General features: G+C 41.7%; 1 protein-coding gene across 3 annotated transcripts in view; it reads left to right on the forward strand.

The window, feature by feature from the left end:
- Positions 1-14,991, forward strand: part of TEX10 (testis expressed 10) — a 124,970-nt gene that overhangs the window by 15,416 nt on the left and 94,563 nt on the right. For all 3 annotated transcript variants that reach the window (XM_074945126.1, XM_074945127.1, XM_074945125.1), the window contains exons 4-5: positions 5,600-5,846; positions 12,884-12,996. In XM_074945126.1, the coding sequence (XP_074801227.1) occupies positions 5,600-5,846; positions 12,884-12,996 (360 nt within the window). The remainder of the gene's footprint in view (positions 1-5,599; positions 5,847-12,883; positions 12,997-14,991) is intronic.

Raw genomic sequence — 14,991 nt, forward strand, 5'->3', positions numbered from 1 at the left:
AGTACCATACATACCCCATAACTGGAGTATTAGCTTTTAAAATAACTTATAATAGGCCCATGTTTGTTCCCTGTCTCTTCCTCCCTCCCAAGTGCTCCAGGCAAGAATTAAGCTTTTTACCTTACATTTTTTTTTTTAAGGCATACCTTGTCTTAGTGATCACTGAGTATTAATATTGCAGGTGGGCTCTGTGAAGTTTTATCTGCATATTGTTTAGCTTCATTCCAAAATGAGAATATTTGAACAGTTCAAAGCCATAATTTAATGTTCAAATTTGCCTTTTTCTGATTCTTCACTAGGTTTTGCTGATACTTATGAAGTTGTAGTTGCAATGGATGAGGAATTGATTGAAATATCTCCTCTGCTTTCTGGATGCTAAGATCCCACTTTGTCCCACCAAATTCATTTTTTAGGAGGTCAAGAGCAGAGAAATGAAATCCTCTGACATCTTGAAGAAGGCGATGTCGCGGAGTGGGATCTTCTTTGAACTACAATTGGAGCTAAAGAGGAAAAATAAGCTGCGGCTGATTCAGGAGGAGGAGAGAAGGAAGCTGCAGAGGAAGTTGAAGGAGACTAGATTGCAGGAGAAGACTGAGACGGACCAGGCAAGAGAATAAATGGAGCATTAGATGTACATCAGGTGGATGAAGATGGAAAGCTAAACTCAACTCATTTGCCAAATCATTAGGGCTTCTGTACTGCCATTGGCAATACTCCCCAAGGAGAGGCATACATATCAGCCTGATGTTGGTTTCAAACAGCCTTATACAAGTGACTCTTCTCTTTTGGCATTTGCAAATGGTCCCCCTCTTGCCCTGTGTCTCCACTAGACTCCCTTTACCCTCCCTCTGCTAGGCTTTCGTCATCCTCTTACTGCTCTGATGACACAGATCAGTATTATGCGCATCTATAGAATCTTTTTTCCTTGAGCTCCATCTTAATTTTTTGTTTTATTAGAATCTGTCTTATTTTATTAATTAAATAGTCTACATTCTATTAGAAATTATTTGGATGCCTAATAGTGACATAGGACAAATAGTAAATAGTGCTTTCACCACCCAGTCCCTTTGTATCCAAGTGTCCTATAATAACTACCTTGTACAAGGTAAACAAGATGAATTGTTACAGTAACAGTTTTTCCAGGCCACCTTAGCATTAAAATATATTGTAAGGACTATACATTAGCAAAGTGGTTAACAATTTCACTGACATGAAACACTCATAGCTCCCATATCCCTGTATAGCAAAGTATACTACAATAGTCAAATGTCAACTTTACAGACTACCCTAATCTTTGCGCACTGTAGCTTTTGTTGGCTGTGGAGGTCTGTTTACACCTCTTTTGCCACTGAAGTTGCACATACTGGTTGAGCATATCCTGGATCTTACCAGTTTTTCTTTAAATGGCAGTTATGCTGGACTCCTGCCCACGAGTTTCAGCAGCTGAGTACAATATATCTTTCTGCTTTCACGGTTCAGTCCATCTTGCTTTCACAAATGTTGTGAAAAGTCAAGCTATTGAAATAAGTGGATGTATTCAGTCAGTGTTTTCATTACAGTTTAGCGGGAACCTGGAGGAGCTTGCTTTCAGGTTTTTCAAGGGCACATTGATCTACCATTCAGTGCTTGGTGATGTGGTAATTAAAGCAATTTGTCTCCATAATATGAGTAAAATTCAACAGACTACTGCAGGCTAGCCTTTGCAGAGAGATTGTAAAGTGTTATTTCTGATTGAGAAGTAAGTATTCCAGCCAATTATTGTCATTCCAGAATCCCAGCACAATGTAATCCCATCACTGCACAGTATCCATACCACAACCTTATCCTACTGTTTGGATAAGGCTCAGGTCGAGAAACTAGACAGACCTTAATGTGAGGTTGCTTGCCCTGGGACTTCTGTTGGAGTTCCTCTTGGTGTGCCAGATGCTGTCATACATACTTTGCTCATTGACTGTAATCTAAAGGTCTGTAATCTAAAAGTGGAATAATAATGAATTCCACCCACCACTGTTTGACTCTCCTCCTCAGTGTGATCTTTCCATAACAGCCAAACATAGGACATTTATTCTAATGTAAACTAGGACAACTCCTCTGAGGAGAAGTTCATGCCATCAGTGGTGATAATAAAATAGGAATATTGAAGATATGTCTATGCTTAAACAGCTACAGCACTTCCGTGTATACACTCACTACAGTGACGGGAGGGGGTCTCCTGTTGCTGAAGTTAATCCACCTCCCTGACAGGTGATAGCGAGGTCAACTGAAGATTCCATTGACCTAGTGCTGTCAACACCAGCGGTTAGGTCGGTATAGCTACATCTCTCGGGGGGTGGATTATTCACAACCCTGAGAGACACAGCTGTGCCAATGTAAATTTCTGATGTAGACTAGCTATGAGATACTTACACAAGATTCACGTATTGTAACTATGTTCTTATATGGACCCCACTACTAAGTTCTTTAAGCTCCCACAACCATTTTGGAAGTGTTCTGGGAATGGTAGATAGGTGCTTTTGTAGTTTCAAATGCCTTAGGAAACAAATGCAGTGTTTTAAGCAATGTTCAGTAGACATTAAATTGTGCAAATAAAAGTGATGTAACCAGCTTTTTCATGTAATCACTATCGCTGCAGTGGTTCACTCTCCTAGTTTACATGCACTCTAAGTTTCCTAGTTGCTAAGAAAGATCCTCTGGTGGTGCCTCTAACGCTTCTGCATATAATGTTCCTTAGAAATAAAAGGAAACTGATGTGGGTTGTTAATTTTACTCTTGTGTATGTAAGTGCTGTGGGAAGTGGCACTTGAAAGTCTGGGTGGGAGACTTCCAGGAAAAAAAAAAAAAGAAAAACCTAAAAAATATAATTTCCCTCTGCTGCCTTGGTTGGAAAAAAATGCATACAGGATATTTTGCCCTGAAAAATACCGCATCTCTTATGTAGCTGGTTGAGGGGAAAAACAAGCCACGGTAACGTGATTGCAAGCCTTATTGAATGTTGTATATCTATACCGGGGTTCTAAAGATTTTGACACATGCTACATTTCCTCTTTCTTGGCTTCTTTCTCTGTCTGCTTCTCTCCTTGCTTGGTTATTTTTCACTGTTCTTTCTCTTCCCTCACCGTGCCCTTGCTGCTGAGTGGGAATGTGCACTACTTCTGACCCCTTCTCTTCTTCCCTTTATGTGTCTTGCTGTCCTCCCCTCCCCGCAAGGGATCGTGCCTGGTAATACACAATTATTTTGAAGCAGTAACTTTAAAAGATTTCAATCTGCTGTGCCTGTTTAGTATATGCTGTGGGTTGTACCATAGGCAAGCCTTCTCTGCAGAGTTTGGCTAACTGTAGAATTTTGAAATTACAAACGTGGCCAGGGCAAGTATTTTTTTTCAAACTATCATAAGTTATTTATCTTATTGGGTGCACTTTAAAGTTTATTGAGATTCTAGAGAGATTATTATAGTGTTATTCCCATTTTTAACTATAGGGACTATCAATGCAGCTGGAATGAAGTGAGCCCACTATTTATCAAGTCAAAGTAATGTACACAAGTTCAGATTTATAATGGGAGTTGCTTGTCAAGTGGGTTGAAAACCAGACTGATGATGGGATATGGTGTCCAGAATCATAGGATGAGGGCATTATTGCCCTCCAGAGAGTTCTCTTTCAGGGGGCAGATGAAACATGTTGCCTGTAGTGTGTTTTTGTTAACCCATGAACCCTTTGAAAATATTTTACTATCCTGGTTCTTCTGAGATTGCTCTGTTTTAGGAGCTTTGTAATTTTAAAATATTTACTGGTTCTCATTTATGGGCGCATAACTCCCACTGAATTCCACAAAAGTTGCATGAATGTGTCTGAGGGAAGAATCTGGCCTCCTGTGTAGTGCATATACCGTATATACTTGTTCATAAGCCGAATATTTTTTGTAAAGAAGTGACGCATCAAAGAGCGGGGGTCGGCTTATAAATGGGTCTACACCAAAATTTGATTATTTTAAACTCTATGAAATCATTGAATTGAATATCTAATACATTGTCGTTTTGTTTACCTGGAGCATCTGCAGGCATGGAGCCCCTTAGTTCCCTGTGGCTGCGGTTTGCTGTTCCCAGCCAATGGGCAGGGCCGGCTCTAGGTTTTTTGCCGCCCCAAGCAAAAAAATTTTTGGCTGCCCCCCCTATTTTTTCCCCGTGCCCCTCCCCAAATCCCCGGCCCCGCCTCCTCCCCCGGGCGTGCCGCATTTCCGCTCCTACTCCTCCTTTCCAGGCTGAGAGGGAGGGTGGAGAAGCGGAGTGGTGGTGCGCTCAGGGGAGCAGGCGGAGTGGAGGTGAGCTAGCGCAGGGAGGGCCACAGGAAGTAACCCGGGGGGGGGGGGGGCAGAGGAACCGCTCCCTGCCCCAGCTCACCTCCACTCCACTGCTGCCTCCTCCCCCGAGTGCTCCAGCTCCGGCGCACCCACGGAGTCGGCGCCTATGAGGGCCGGCGCCGGAATGCTGCCCCTGGAAATGTGCCGCCCAAGCACGTGTTTGCTTTGCTGGTGCCTAGAGCTGGCCCTGCAAATGGGAATTGTGGGAAGTGGCGCCACTTCCCGCAGCTCCCATTGGGTGGGAACGGCAAACCGGGGCCACTGGGAGCTGAAGGGCTCCGTGCCTGTGAACGCTCCAGGTGAACAAAACGTCCAGACCCGCCAGTGGCTTACCCTGATGGGCCAGGAGCCGAAGTTTGCCAACCCCTGAAATATTGGGTTGGCTTATGAAATGGTCATACAGTTTTTACCATTTTTACTTATCCATTTTGGGGGAGTCGGCTTATAAATGAACTGGCTTATGGTCGAGTATATACGGTAGATCTTTTAGAATACAGACAGAGGGTGTTAAGGGAAAATGCCCTTGGATTTTCTAGCTCACTTAGGAGAGAGAGAAAATATGTGGGACATAGTTTTTCTTTTTGAATCTATTATGCTGAAATTGTACCTTTTCACTTTCTTGATAGTTTTATTCTAATAATCTTATTTTCATATGAATCTGTAGTGGTCAACTGCAAATTGTTACTCTCTACAAGAACAAAGCATGTAAAACTGGCTGAAGCATCAGTGGGTTCTGAAACCTTGTTTGCACTTTTGTCTGCATTTTTTTTTTTTACCTACTATTATTGTAAGCGAACCCTAAGATTATAATAATTGAAAGAGATTAGATTTTTCTCTTTTTTCAGTTTGTAAACTCTCCTTATTTAACAGCACTTTGTTTACAGTCAGTTTTAATTATTTTTCCTCTGCAATCATTTCACTCTGTATGGACTTTTCGCGTAAACGGTGGAGAGAAAAACATTTATTTTATTTTTATTAAGTAAGTGTGATTGTAAAGGCACAAAGATTGGCAGGGGAATTTGGAAGCAGGTGTAGAACTTTAACTTTTCTTCTAGCTCAAACTGACAACATCTCATCAAAATGAATTCAGTGCACTGTTTCAGTTTTTTAAAGCAAATAGTTACTTTTTAGCTTACTATATTAAAAGCTATCATATTGTGCAAATACAGTGCAATGAAGGTGGTCCACTTCTCTTTTTAATGTAATGCTTTTTATCTCTGATTTTTTGCTTCTGTGGTTTAGGTCCCTGGTAAGCGTGACAGACAGAGTGGAAAAAGGCCTGTCCTCTGCTGAAAATTTAAAAGGGTTTATTGAGATAATAATTCCATTATTGATTGAGTGCTGGATTGAAGCATCTCCTGCACAACTTGCTGCTCCCATTCTTGGAAATCTTTTGGAACCTGAATCTCAACAGCTAATGCAACAAGTGCTTAGTATCATATACTTGCTGTGGAAACTCACAAAGCAACATGACGGAACACACAAAATGGTAAGAGAAAGGAGTAATGTGATCTACAGCTTAAGCACATAAATTAAATTTGCTCTGCCTATAATTTGGTGACTCTTTATGATATAAGTGAGGAAAATAGTTTTTAAAATAATGGAAATAAAAATTTAGTCTCAAGTCTTGAACGTGATCTTATGGAAGTATGAGTTTGAACTTTCTCAAATCCTTTAATCTAGAAAAGTAGCTATCAAACTGCGGTCTTTCGACCACCATTGATTTACAGAGTCCTTCCTGGCACTCTGCAAGGCAAAAAGTTTTGAGATCGAAGCAGTGGAAGATTGGATTGTTGGGAAGGTATATGGTTCTGTGAGAGCATCTTTGATTCTCCAACTTTTCATTCTGCAGATCTGCATTCACTCTGTAGGACAGTGAATCATTTTTCTGAGCTGTAGTAATCTTGAGAAGCTGGAGAGGCTTCATAAAAGAAAACAAGGTCTCAGAGAGCCACAGAATAATCATGGTGTGAGGTCCTTATGTTGCTTTCCGTTATTTCAGAGTGATGTCATGACTCTCAATTTTGAAGATAATCAAAATTACAACAAAAATATTGCAAAGCAGTGTTGAAATGTCTTGCCTTCGTTATTTGCAGCTCCGTGCCTGTTCACCAAAGTAACTCCTTTTTTACTTCTGCTACACACTTCTAGATTCTGCAGCATGGTATAGGGATGTCACTGTTCCCATTCCCTCTTCCCCTTTGGCTGCTGGGAGGGATGGGAAGGGATATCTTGGCAATTCCTTTCCTAACATCTCTGTAAGAGAGTGCAGGTTGATTTGCTGAGCACTCTCTATGCTGCTATATATTCCAGACAGCATGGGTAGCTGTGTGTCTTTGATCAGCTGTTTTGCTCCTGAGATCAAATGGAGTTGCTCTTGTTGAAACCATGGACTTCAAGTGATGCACAAGATGAGAAACAATGCTGTAAAAAGTGTGTGTAGTATGTGTGTGTATATATTACCCTCTTCTGTACATGTCACAGTTCAGGGCAACTGCAAGTGTATTTCCCCTCTATGGTCTAGCAAGGGCACCTACTCTCAGGTTACTGGCTCCCTAGCTGTCATCTCTTGGGCAGACACACACGTCTCTCCCATTCCTGAACCCTGGGTATTTCCAGGCTTCACAGTTCCTTGCCTACACTGACTTCCCCAACAAAGTCAGACTGCCTAAGCAGGCCTGCTCTGCTTTTCTCTGCAGAGGCTGTAAATGATGCAAATGCCGTAGTGATAATTTACCAAACAGCTCTTTCTAATCAAGTAAGTGTTTTTTTAAGAAAAAGCATTATAGAGAACACATACCGAAAACAATAAAAGCATCTGCACGCATGCAGACAAGCTTACTAGATATCACCTCAACGCCACCAAGCGCTCCTGCTGGTGACCAGTCCTTCAAATCACATCAAGGTTTTTTTTTTGTGGTCAGAAGTTCAAACTTGTAGTTAGCTCAGAACAAGCATGCCCATGAATCTGTATGTCACTGTCTTATCCTTGTTTTGGCCTCTGATCTTGTCCTCCTGTAGAAGGTGATCACCAGACAATGAGTTTCTCCTCAGGGTGCAGCTTTGAAAGGTTAGGTCCAGAGGAGAAAACTTACCTCGTCCCAAGTATTTCCTAGGAATCCCACTTAACTTTGTCTAGCATGTTATTTCAAAGAGAACTTTGCTCATAACACTTCTCAGGGCTTACATTAGCCATGTCTCTTCTTTAGAGATGTTACATACAATCCCACAGTAATACATATTCATTTGTATTTTGAATAGAATGAACTCCTAAGATCATGAAACTTAATTCAGTAAGGTTTGACCAGAATATTGCAGGAAATTCCCATATCTGTCTTAATACTTAATGTTTTATAATGTTACATTGTGAGATTTTCCACAGTATGAAGGAAGTTGAAGATAAAACTATTATTTTAAATCACAGTTGGCACTCTTGTTGCAAATTGCATTATAAGACTGCTTTCAGGGGTTAGTTTGTTTTAAATTACACAGGGTTGAAACTAGCCAAAAAACCTGTTAATTTTAATTAATTTTTTCTTCTTCTATAAAATTTTGTCATTAATCAAAATGTTTTTATTCAGATCATTGTCTGTCTGAAGGACTCTCTGAATTGACACACCAATGTTCATGGGATTGATTTTTATTCTTAACTAATACTACATCTTAGTTAATATGTGAAGGATCTAACAATAAAAGAGCTATGCTGCATTTCTCTTTCAGGAACTCAATTATACTAGCTTTCTTATGGTTGCAGTGGTCACTCCAGTACCATGGTATTGACAATTGTATAAAAACCTAGATAGATGAAACTGTTGATGTTATGTCCTGCTATTTTCAAGTGTTCAGAACTTCCTTGAAACTTACCTTTGGGGCAGAAACATTTCAGAACTTGAGGATATTACATTTTTTTTTTTTTTAATCCTTTTAAATCATGGAGTCAGAATGAGAAACGCCCTTTTTTCTTTACATATTGAACCCATGCAAATGACTGAATTTTGGAAGCAGAAACTTTGCATGTAAATAGTCCTTGAAAAGTGGTGTTTTGGAGAAATGGTGAAGGTGCAGAGAAGAACCACTAAAATGATTAGAGACAGGGCTGGGAAAAATGCCTTCCAGTGAAATTAAAGGAGCTCTAAGTAGTTTCTCCAAAAGAAGATTGAGGAGATTGTTTGAATAATGTATAAACACCTTCATGGGCAGAAAATACCAATAAAGGGCTCTTTATTATGGTGGTGAAAGGCATAACAAGGACTAATTGCTGGAAGTTAAAACCAGATAAATTATAAGTGGGGCTCGTGGCATCATCTGTTGTTAAGGTTGCCTGTTACTTACTGTTAAGACTCTGTTTTCAGTTGCTTATAACATTGCATATCTAACTGTTTGGCCTTCAATTTTCTATGCTGGATGTCTCTCAAGCTGAATGATTTTTGGAAAATTTTGGCTGAAATGGTTCAGCGATTTCTGAGAATGAGACTAGGGCAAATAACAGTTTTTCTTCAAGGAGTGTCCCTGTGGGTGCTCCACTTTAGGTGTCTTGACGCCCTGCTCTTGTAATCAGAGATTTGTGGTAGCAGTGGCCAGTTGGGCTGTGCACGCACTGTACCCATCTCATGCTGCACTGATCAGCAGCGCCCTCTCCTACTTCAGAAAAAAATTATAGTAGATAATTCTTAGTGGTGGTGTTAGCTTCCCTATCCCCTTGCTCTACTCTAATTTCTTTAATTGCACCAAAAAAAGTTTTTTTTCCCCTTTTACCTCTCCTATCTCTTTGGCAGTCTTAGCCTCAAACAGGGTTTACTCCTTTTTTTTTTCTCTGAGGGCTTGTCTTCACTACCAGGGTAAGTCGACCTAAGTTATTCTACTCCAGCTACGTGAATAACGTAGCTGGAGTCAACATAGCTTAGGTCGACGTACCCCAGTTTCTTCATTGCTCTGCACTGATGGGCGACACTTTTCCGTTGGCTTACCTTAGTCTTCTCGGGGAGCTGGAGAACCAGGGTCAACCGGAAAGCACTCTGTGATCGATTAAGTGGTTCTTCACTAGCCCCACTAAATCAATCGTCGATCTCCCCATAGTGAAGACCCAGCCCTAAGAAAACGACTCTCTCAGGCATGCCAGGTTCACCTGGTTTTAAATGCTGCCTGACTTGCAGACTCACATTACTTAAAAGTGCCCACATGGCAGATAACTGACTGCCAGGATAAGAAAAGCCAGGGATCTCCAACTGAAGCTTCTCATGATGGAGAAATCTGTCAGGCCAGCCTCCAACCCCAAGTCCAGGTGCCCTGGCCAACGGTCAGCAGCAGCAGCCTCTGACAGGGCTGTGCTCCAACAACGGCTGCCAAGGAGCCTGCTCCTAGAAAGGCTGCAAAAAAATGGTCGCAAACATCCCTGCACTGAGAGTCGCCCAAAAGAAAGCGATCTCCTGCTGAAAGATCTCCCGTGGTACCGAGAGTGCTGGACTGTGAGGCATCAGGAACGTACAGTACCGAGAGTTCCCAATGAGCTAAAGACCCTATGCGGGCAAGCTCTAATGGAGGTTCACATACTAAGTGAAACCTTCTGACTTGGCACACGGGTATCTAAAGAAGATCTTGGCACCGAGCGGTACAGTGGTGCCTCCTGCTCTACCTATTCTGCACAGTAACCTGTGTGCTCTCAGTAACCCCCTGCCGATACCCAAGCAAGTGTAGGAGGAATCCATCTGGTTCAAATGCAGTGGGGGCAAGTGCTGGAATACAATAGTTGAGACAAGGTGTGTCTGGGAGAGGTGGTGGAGACTGGGATTGTCATGGCCAGGAGACTGGGAGTGGGACCTAATGGGAGATGGAGGGAGGTGAGGAGGAGAGAGAGATCTGACAAGGTACCAGGTTATGGGGAAGAAGATAACTGGGACTGGCTGGGCAAAGAGAAGAAAATTCTGCAGGAGGTGAGGACACTGAGATTGGATGGGAAGCCATGGAATGGTGACTGGGCGCTGGTGGCAACTGGAGGAGACAGGCAGATCAGGGAGTGGGGGAGGGAACTGGGATTAGCAGGCCAAGGGGATTTGGGGACTTGAAATGATTGGGCAAGGAGATGGGGAGTCTACAGGAGTGTGACTAAGGCTATGTATCACTGTAAGGTAGGTAGCTTCTCTTTGTCAGCAAAAAGGAGCTCTCCTGCTGACAAAATACGCCCACCCCCCCCCCCCCCCACAAGGGGCGGTAGGTTTGTTGGTGGGAGAGTGTCTCCTGCTGACAAAGTGCTGTCTATACCGGCACTTCTTGTCATTAAAATTTTTGTTGGTCAGGAGGTGTTTTTTTTTCACACTCCTGACTGACAAAAGTTTTAATGACAAAAGTGCAGTGTAGACATAAGACACTGGTCAGGGAGCCTGGGATTGGAATCAGAAAAAACATTACTGTGAGAGGGGAGAGGGCAGAATTGATCAAGCTTGGAGGTAATGGGCAGAAAAGTCTGTGCCAAATAGAGAACACTTCCCTCCAGAGTTTGGAATGAAACCCAAGATCACACTGCCTCACCATTCCTCTGCTGTGAGCAAATCTCTGAAACCCACTGTCAAAGTGTCCCCATTCCCCTCTAGTGCTTTCCCAGTTGAGGATGACAACCTACTATTCCTATCCATTACTCCATTAGCTACAGTAGCAGAGTTCTGTGTGGACCAAAAGGTTCCAACCTGGCTGATGAACCATGTAGGTGTGAATATGATGCCGCTTGATGGACGTTTTTTTTTAAGTTTGCTTTTTAAAAAACTTTGGAAATTACACAGAAATTGCATTAAAAGAACATTTAAAATGCAGAGTCAAACACTCAAAAGTTAAGAAGTGCCAGAATTAAGGTTGCCTGTACAACCTTAATTTGATCCTCTTGTGTGACTGTATTATGATAGTCTTTAATTACATGATTATATACTGTTTTCCATAGGGCCCCTGCTTCATTCAGTGCACACGATGAATGGTGCTTAATTAATGAGCAGCCATTAATATGTTGTTTTCTTTGTGTTCAGTGTGGTCCTAGGCCTGATTTACTGCAGACTATACAAACACTACTCTGACAACAGAATTATTAATTTCTTCAAGTGCTTTTCTATGGTGCTCATCATTTATAGCATCCGAGTCTGCACCAACATTAAAGAAATTGTCAGAATACCCCTGTGAGGTGAGGTGGTATTATCCCCTTTTTACAGAAGAAGAACTGAGGCACAGAAAAACAGAGAACAAAAGTATCCTTTAATTTTGGGTGCCCAATTTGAGACTTAGGATTGGATTTTTCAGAATATTTAGCATTATATAGCACAGCTCCCATCAACATCAGTTGCATGTGTGAGTGCTCTCCCCCCCTCCCCAAGTCAGGCATCCAGAAAATGAGGAACACAATTAGTGATCACCTCTGAACAGTTTAGTTTAAATGACTTGACTAGCATCATATAGGAACTCTGACACAGGCAGGGATATGATCCAATTCTCTACGGCAGTTTTCATCTGCCTTATCTATGAAACTGTTCTTTCACTTTTGGTAGTCCCTTGTATCATTCACGACACACCTTCCAACTCTGCAGCAAGTGAGACAGGAGTCCTACAGGCAGACTGCTTCACTACACAACCTTGATTTATCCCCGGGCAGCTCCATTCTGTGCATTGCATGAGGCAGAAGTGGAAAGGTGTGCAATTAGAAATAAGGTACTAATCTTTAACCATGAGGGTGATTAATCATTGGAACAAACTACCAAGGGAAGTGGTGATTTGAAGTCTTCAGATCAAGACTGGATGTAGACACAAGCTATTGCGCTCATGGCAGGGGTAACTGGGAAATTCTGTGACCTGTGCTATACATGAGGTTCCTTTTGACCGTAAAATCTATGCAAGTAGTAAAGCCCTGTTTCTTCTCCCTATGTTCAAACACACCCATTGCCTTTTCTTTCCCTTCTAGTTCACACTTATCTTCCTGCTACATTTGAGATATTCCCAACATTTCTTATATCCCCGGTTATCTCCTCTTTGGTAAACATGGAGGGAGGTATTTTGGCCTTGCAGAGGGCAAGCTCCTTTTCTTGCAAGGCTGCCCTCTGCCTTCCTGCTGGCAGCTGTTCTATATAGCCTGGGTGGACTATGAATTAAACAATGGGAAACCTTATTGCGAACTAAGGGGATGTCTACATGCGGAAACTCAGTATGTACTTTCTGTTCACACCTTTAGTTAATTCAGCTTACATGTTCCTGTGTACCTGTTCACTAAGAAAATGTACAGGATCTACTCTGGGTGAAACACTGCCCCCAGTCATAAGTGATTACCATTGTCTAGTGAACCATTTTGTTGTTGCAAAAGTCATCATCCCATAAAGCATGTGTATGTGAAAGAGCTTTAAATCAGAAGCTAAAATATTTTTTTCTCCTTCCTATGTCACATCCTTTTTTTTTTTTTTTTTTTAACTAAGCATTAGTTTTTGGTAGACTATTAAATGATTACATTTCACTTCACTTACAAGCATTGTTTTCTAATGTATTATCTGCTTTCCTTAATAGGAGGCATGGCTTCGAATGAATTACCTTGTTGATTTCAAGCATCACTTCATGCGTCATTTTCCTTATTCTTTACAAGAAACAATTAAGCACAAAAAGAGAGATCCATACAAAAGGTATGAGTAAAACAGGTGTCACTTTACGTCTTTTTCTTTCATGAATAAGTGAGACCACATGTATGAATGAGATACACAGCCTAGTATTAATCTTTCAGCATAGCAAAAAAAGGGAAAAAAATACTTTGGGTGGGTTTTTTTCTTTAAGAGATGTGGAGAGGTATTTAGATGGTGGTTATGTTGCTCTTAATTGATACATTTATAAAGAGTCTAAGATAATTTCTCATCTGAAACTAGATCTGGATGTTGTTATTTCAGAGAAACTAAAATGCAGAATCTTAGAAGTATAAGTATTCACTTGCATTTATTAGACAATTGGTTCTCAATTTGTGGCCTGCAGGGCACTTGCTGCTGGATTCTCTAGGTGTGTTTGTTCTACTGGTGCTGGGTATCCTGTTTCCTGCTGTTAAATTGCATTGGAACACAACTAAAATACATTTATTTTCTGTGTAGTTGTGGTAGGGTGTTGGACGAATGTGAACGGAAGGTCCATAATATCTTTATTAAGATATGGTCCATGTTTCAAGAAAGTGTGAGAGCCCTGTATTAGATAATGGATCGGTTCATGCATTATATCTTAGTAGTAGTAGTAGTAAACAAAAATCTGTGATCTGGAGTGTATCTGGGCCCTAAGTGGCTGAGTAATGATATAAGGGAGAGTAAAGACACTTCTCTCTCCAAGCCAGGGTTGATCAGAAGCTGTCTCCCCCTATCTGTGCCTTGGCAGCACAACTGAGCCAGTTTGGTGGAAATAATAATCTGTTGCTTGGGAGGGCCAATAGCAGATTGCTTCCCTTCCCCACCCCCAGGCAAATACTGAAGGATTTGTGGCTTTCTGTGAGGCCGTGTATAATAGCATGCCCTCACCTCAAGAGCACCCCATTATGCCAGGGCATGTTGTTGCAAGGGATCCTCATCTCTGGTACCTCCTTGCAGCTTCTTCTTCAGCTCTGTAATGGAACATCTCTTGTCAGTATCTTCTCCTAATTGTCTCTATCTAGGTGCTTTGTGGCCAAATCACAGAAAAATGCAGTCCCCTTCCAGGGTCAATCTATAAATCCAAACGTCTTCCAGCTAATAATTCTTCTGCCCCTCTTGGGCTACACTTTTGTCCCCTACTCCTGGGTGCTGCAGAGCTTCTCCTAGGATACTTTCTCCTAGCAGGTTTTTCCCCAGGGCCTCTAGGGGTATGTCTGCACAACATCTTGAACCGAGCCTCCCAGCCCAGGTTGACAGACTTGGGCTAGTGGGGCTTGTGCTAGTGCTCTAGAAATAGCTGTATAGACAATGATTTTAAGTTGTGGCTTGGATGCTGAAGCCCCATGGGGTTTACACTGGTGCAGCTACGCTGATAGTTGAAATTCCATCGTAGGCTGTATCTGAATTACAGTTTCTTTGGGCTCCTCAACGCGTGGCGTGTAGCCTACAGGCACAATTTAGCCCTACATCAGGAAATAGTTGTGCTTGAAAGTGTGCATCAGTGGAGTCTACATAAAAAAACAGCAAGTGTTGTTAGAATTTCAATTCCTACTTCAGCTCCCCTCAAAAACTGTAAAATTCTGAAAATGAACATTAAAGGAATGCATGCTTCATTCATGTCATATATATTCCTTCTTCATAACTCCATGCAAGTTACACCTCATCACCATATCTCTAAACTATGCCCCACCCTACCTCTAAGCTATAAGGCTATTTTGTTGGGTCAGTATAGAATCAATAATATATTTAATTAGACAGGTACTCCCCAAATTTCTGAAAGCAGAGCTCCCTTTCAGGAAAATAAGACCCGTCACCCCTCTCCACCCCAAATCTCCACTATGTATAATTAAGGTCCATGCATCTTAATTTACAGATCTTCCATAAATTACACTCTCTTGGCTAGTTCTTTGAGCCACTTCTCTCCTTTTGGGAAATGCTGCTGTAGATATTCAGATTATAATACTACTACTGCTTTCCTGCATGCTTTGAGCAGTTACATTAAACCTTAACTATGTA

Source organism: Natator depressus, chromosome 2, assembly GCF_965152275.1.
Source record: "Natator depressus isolate rNatDep1 chromosome 2, rNatDep2.hap1, whole genome shotgun sequence".
Taxonomy (NCBI): domain Eukaryota; kingdom Metazoa; phylum Chordata; order Testudines; family Cheloniidae; genus Natator; species Natator depressus.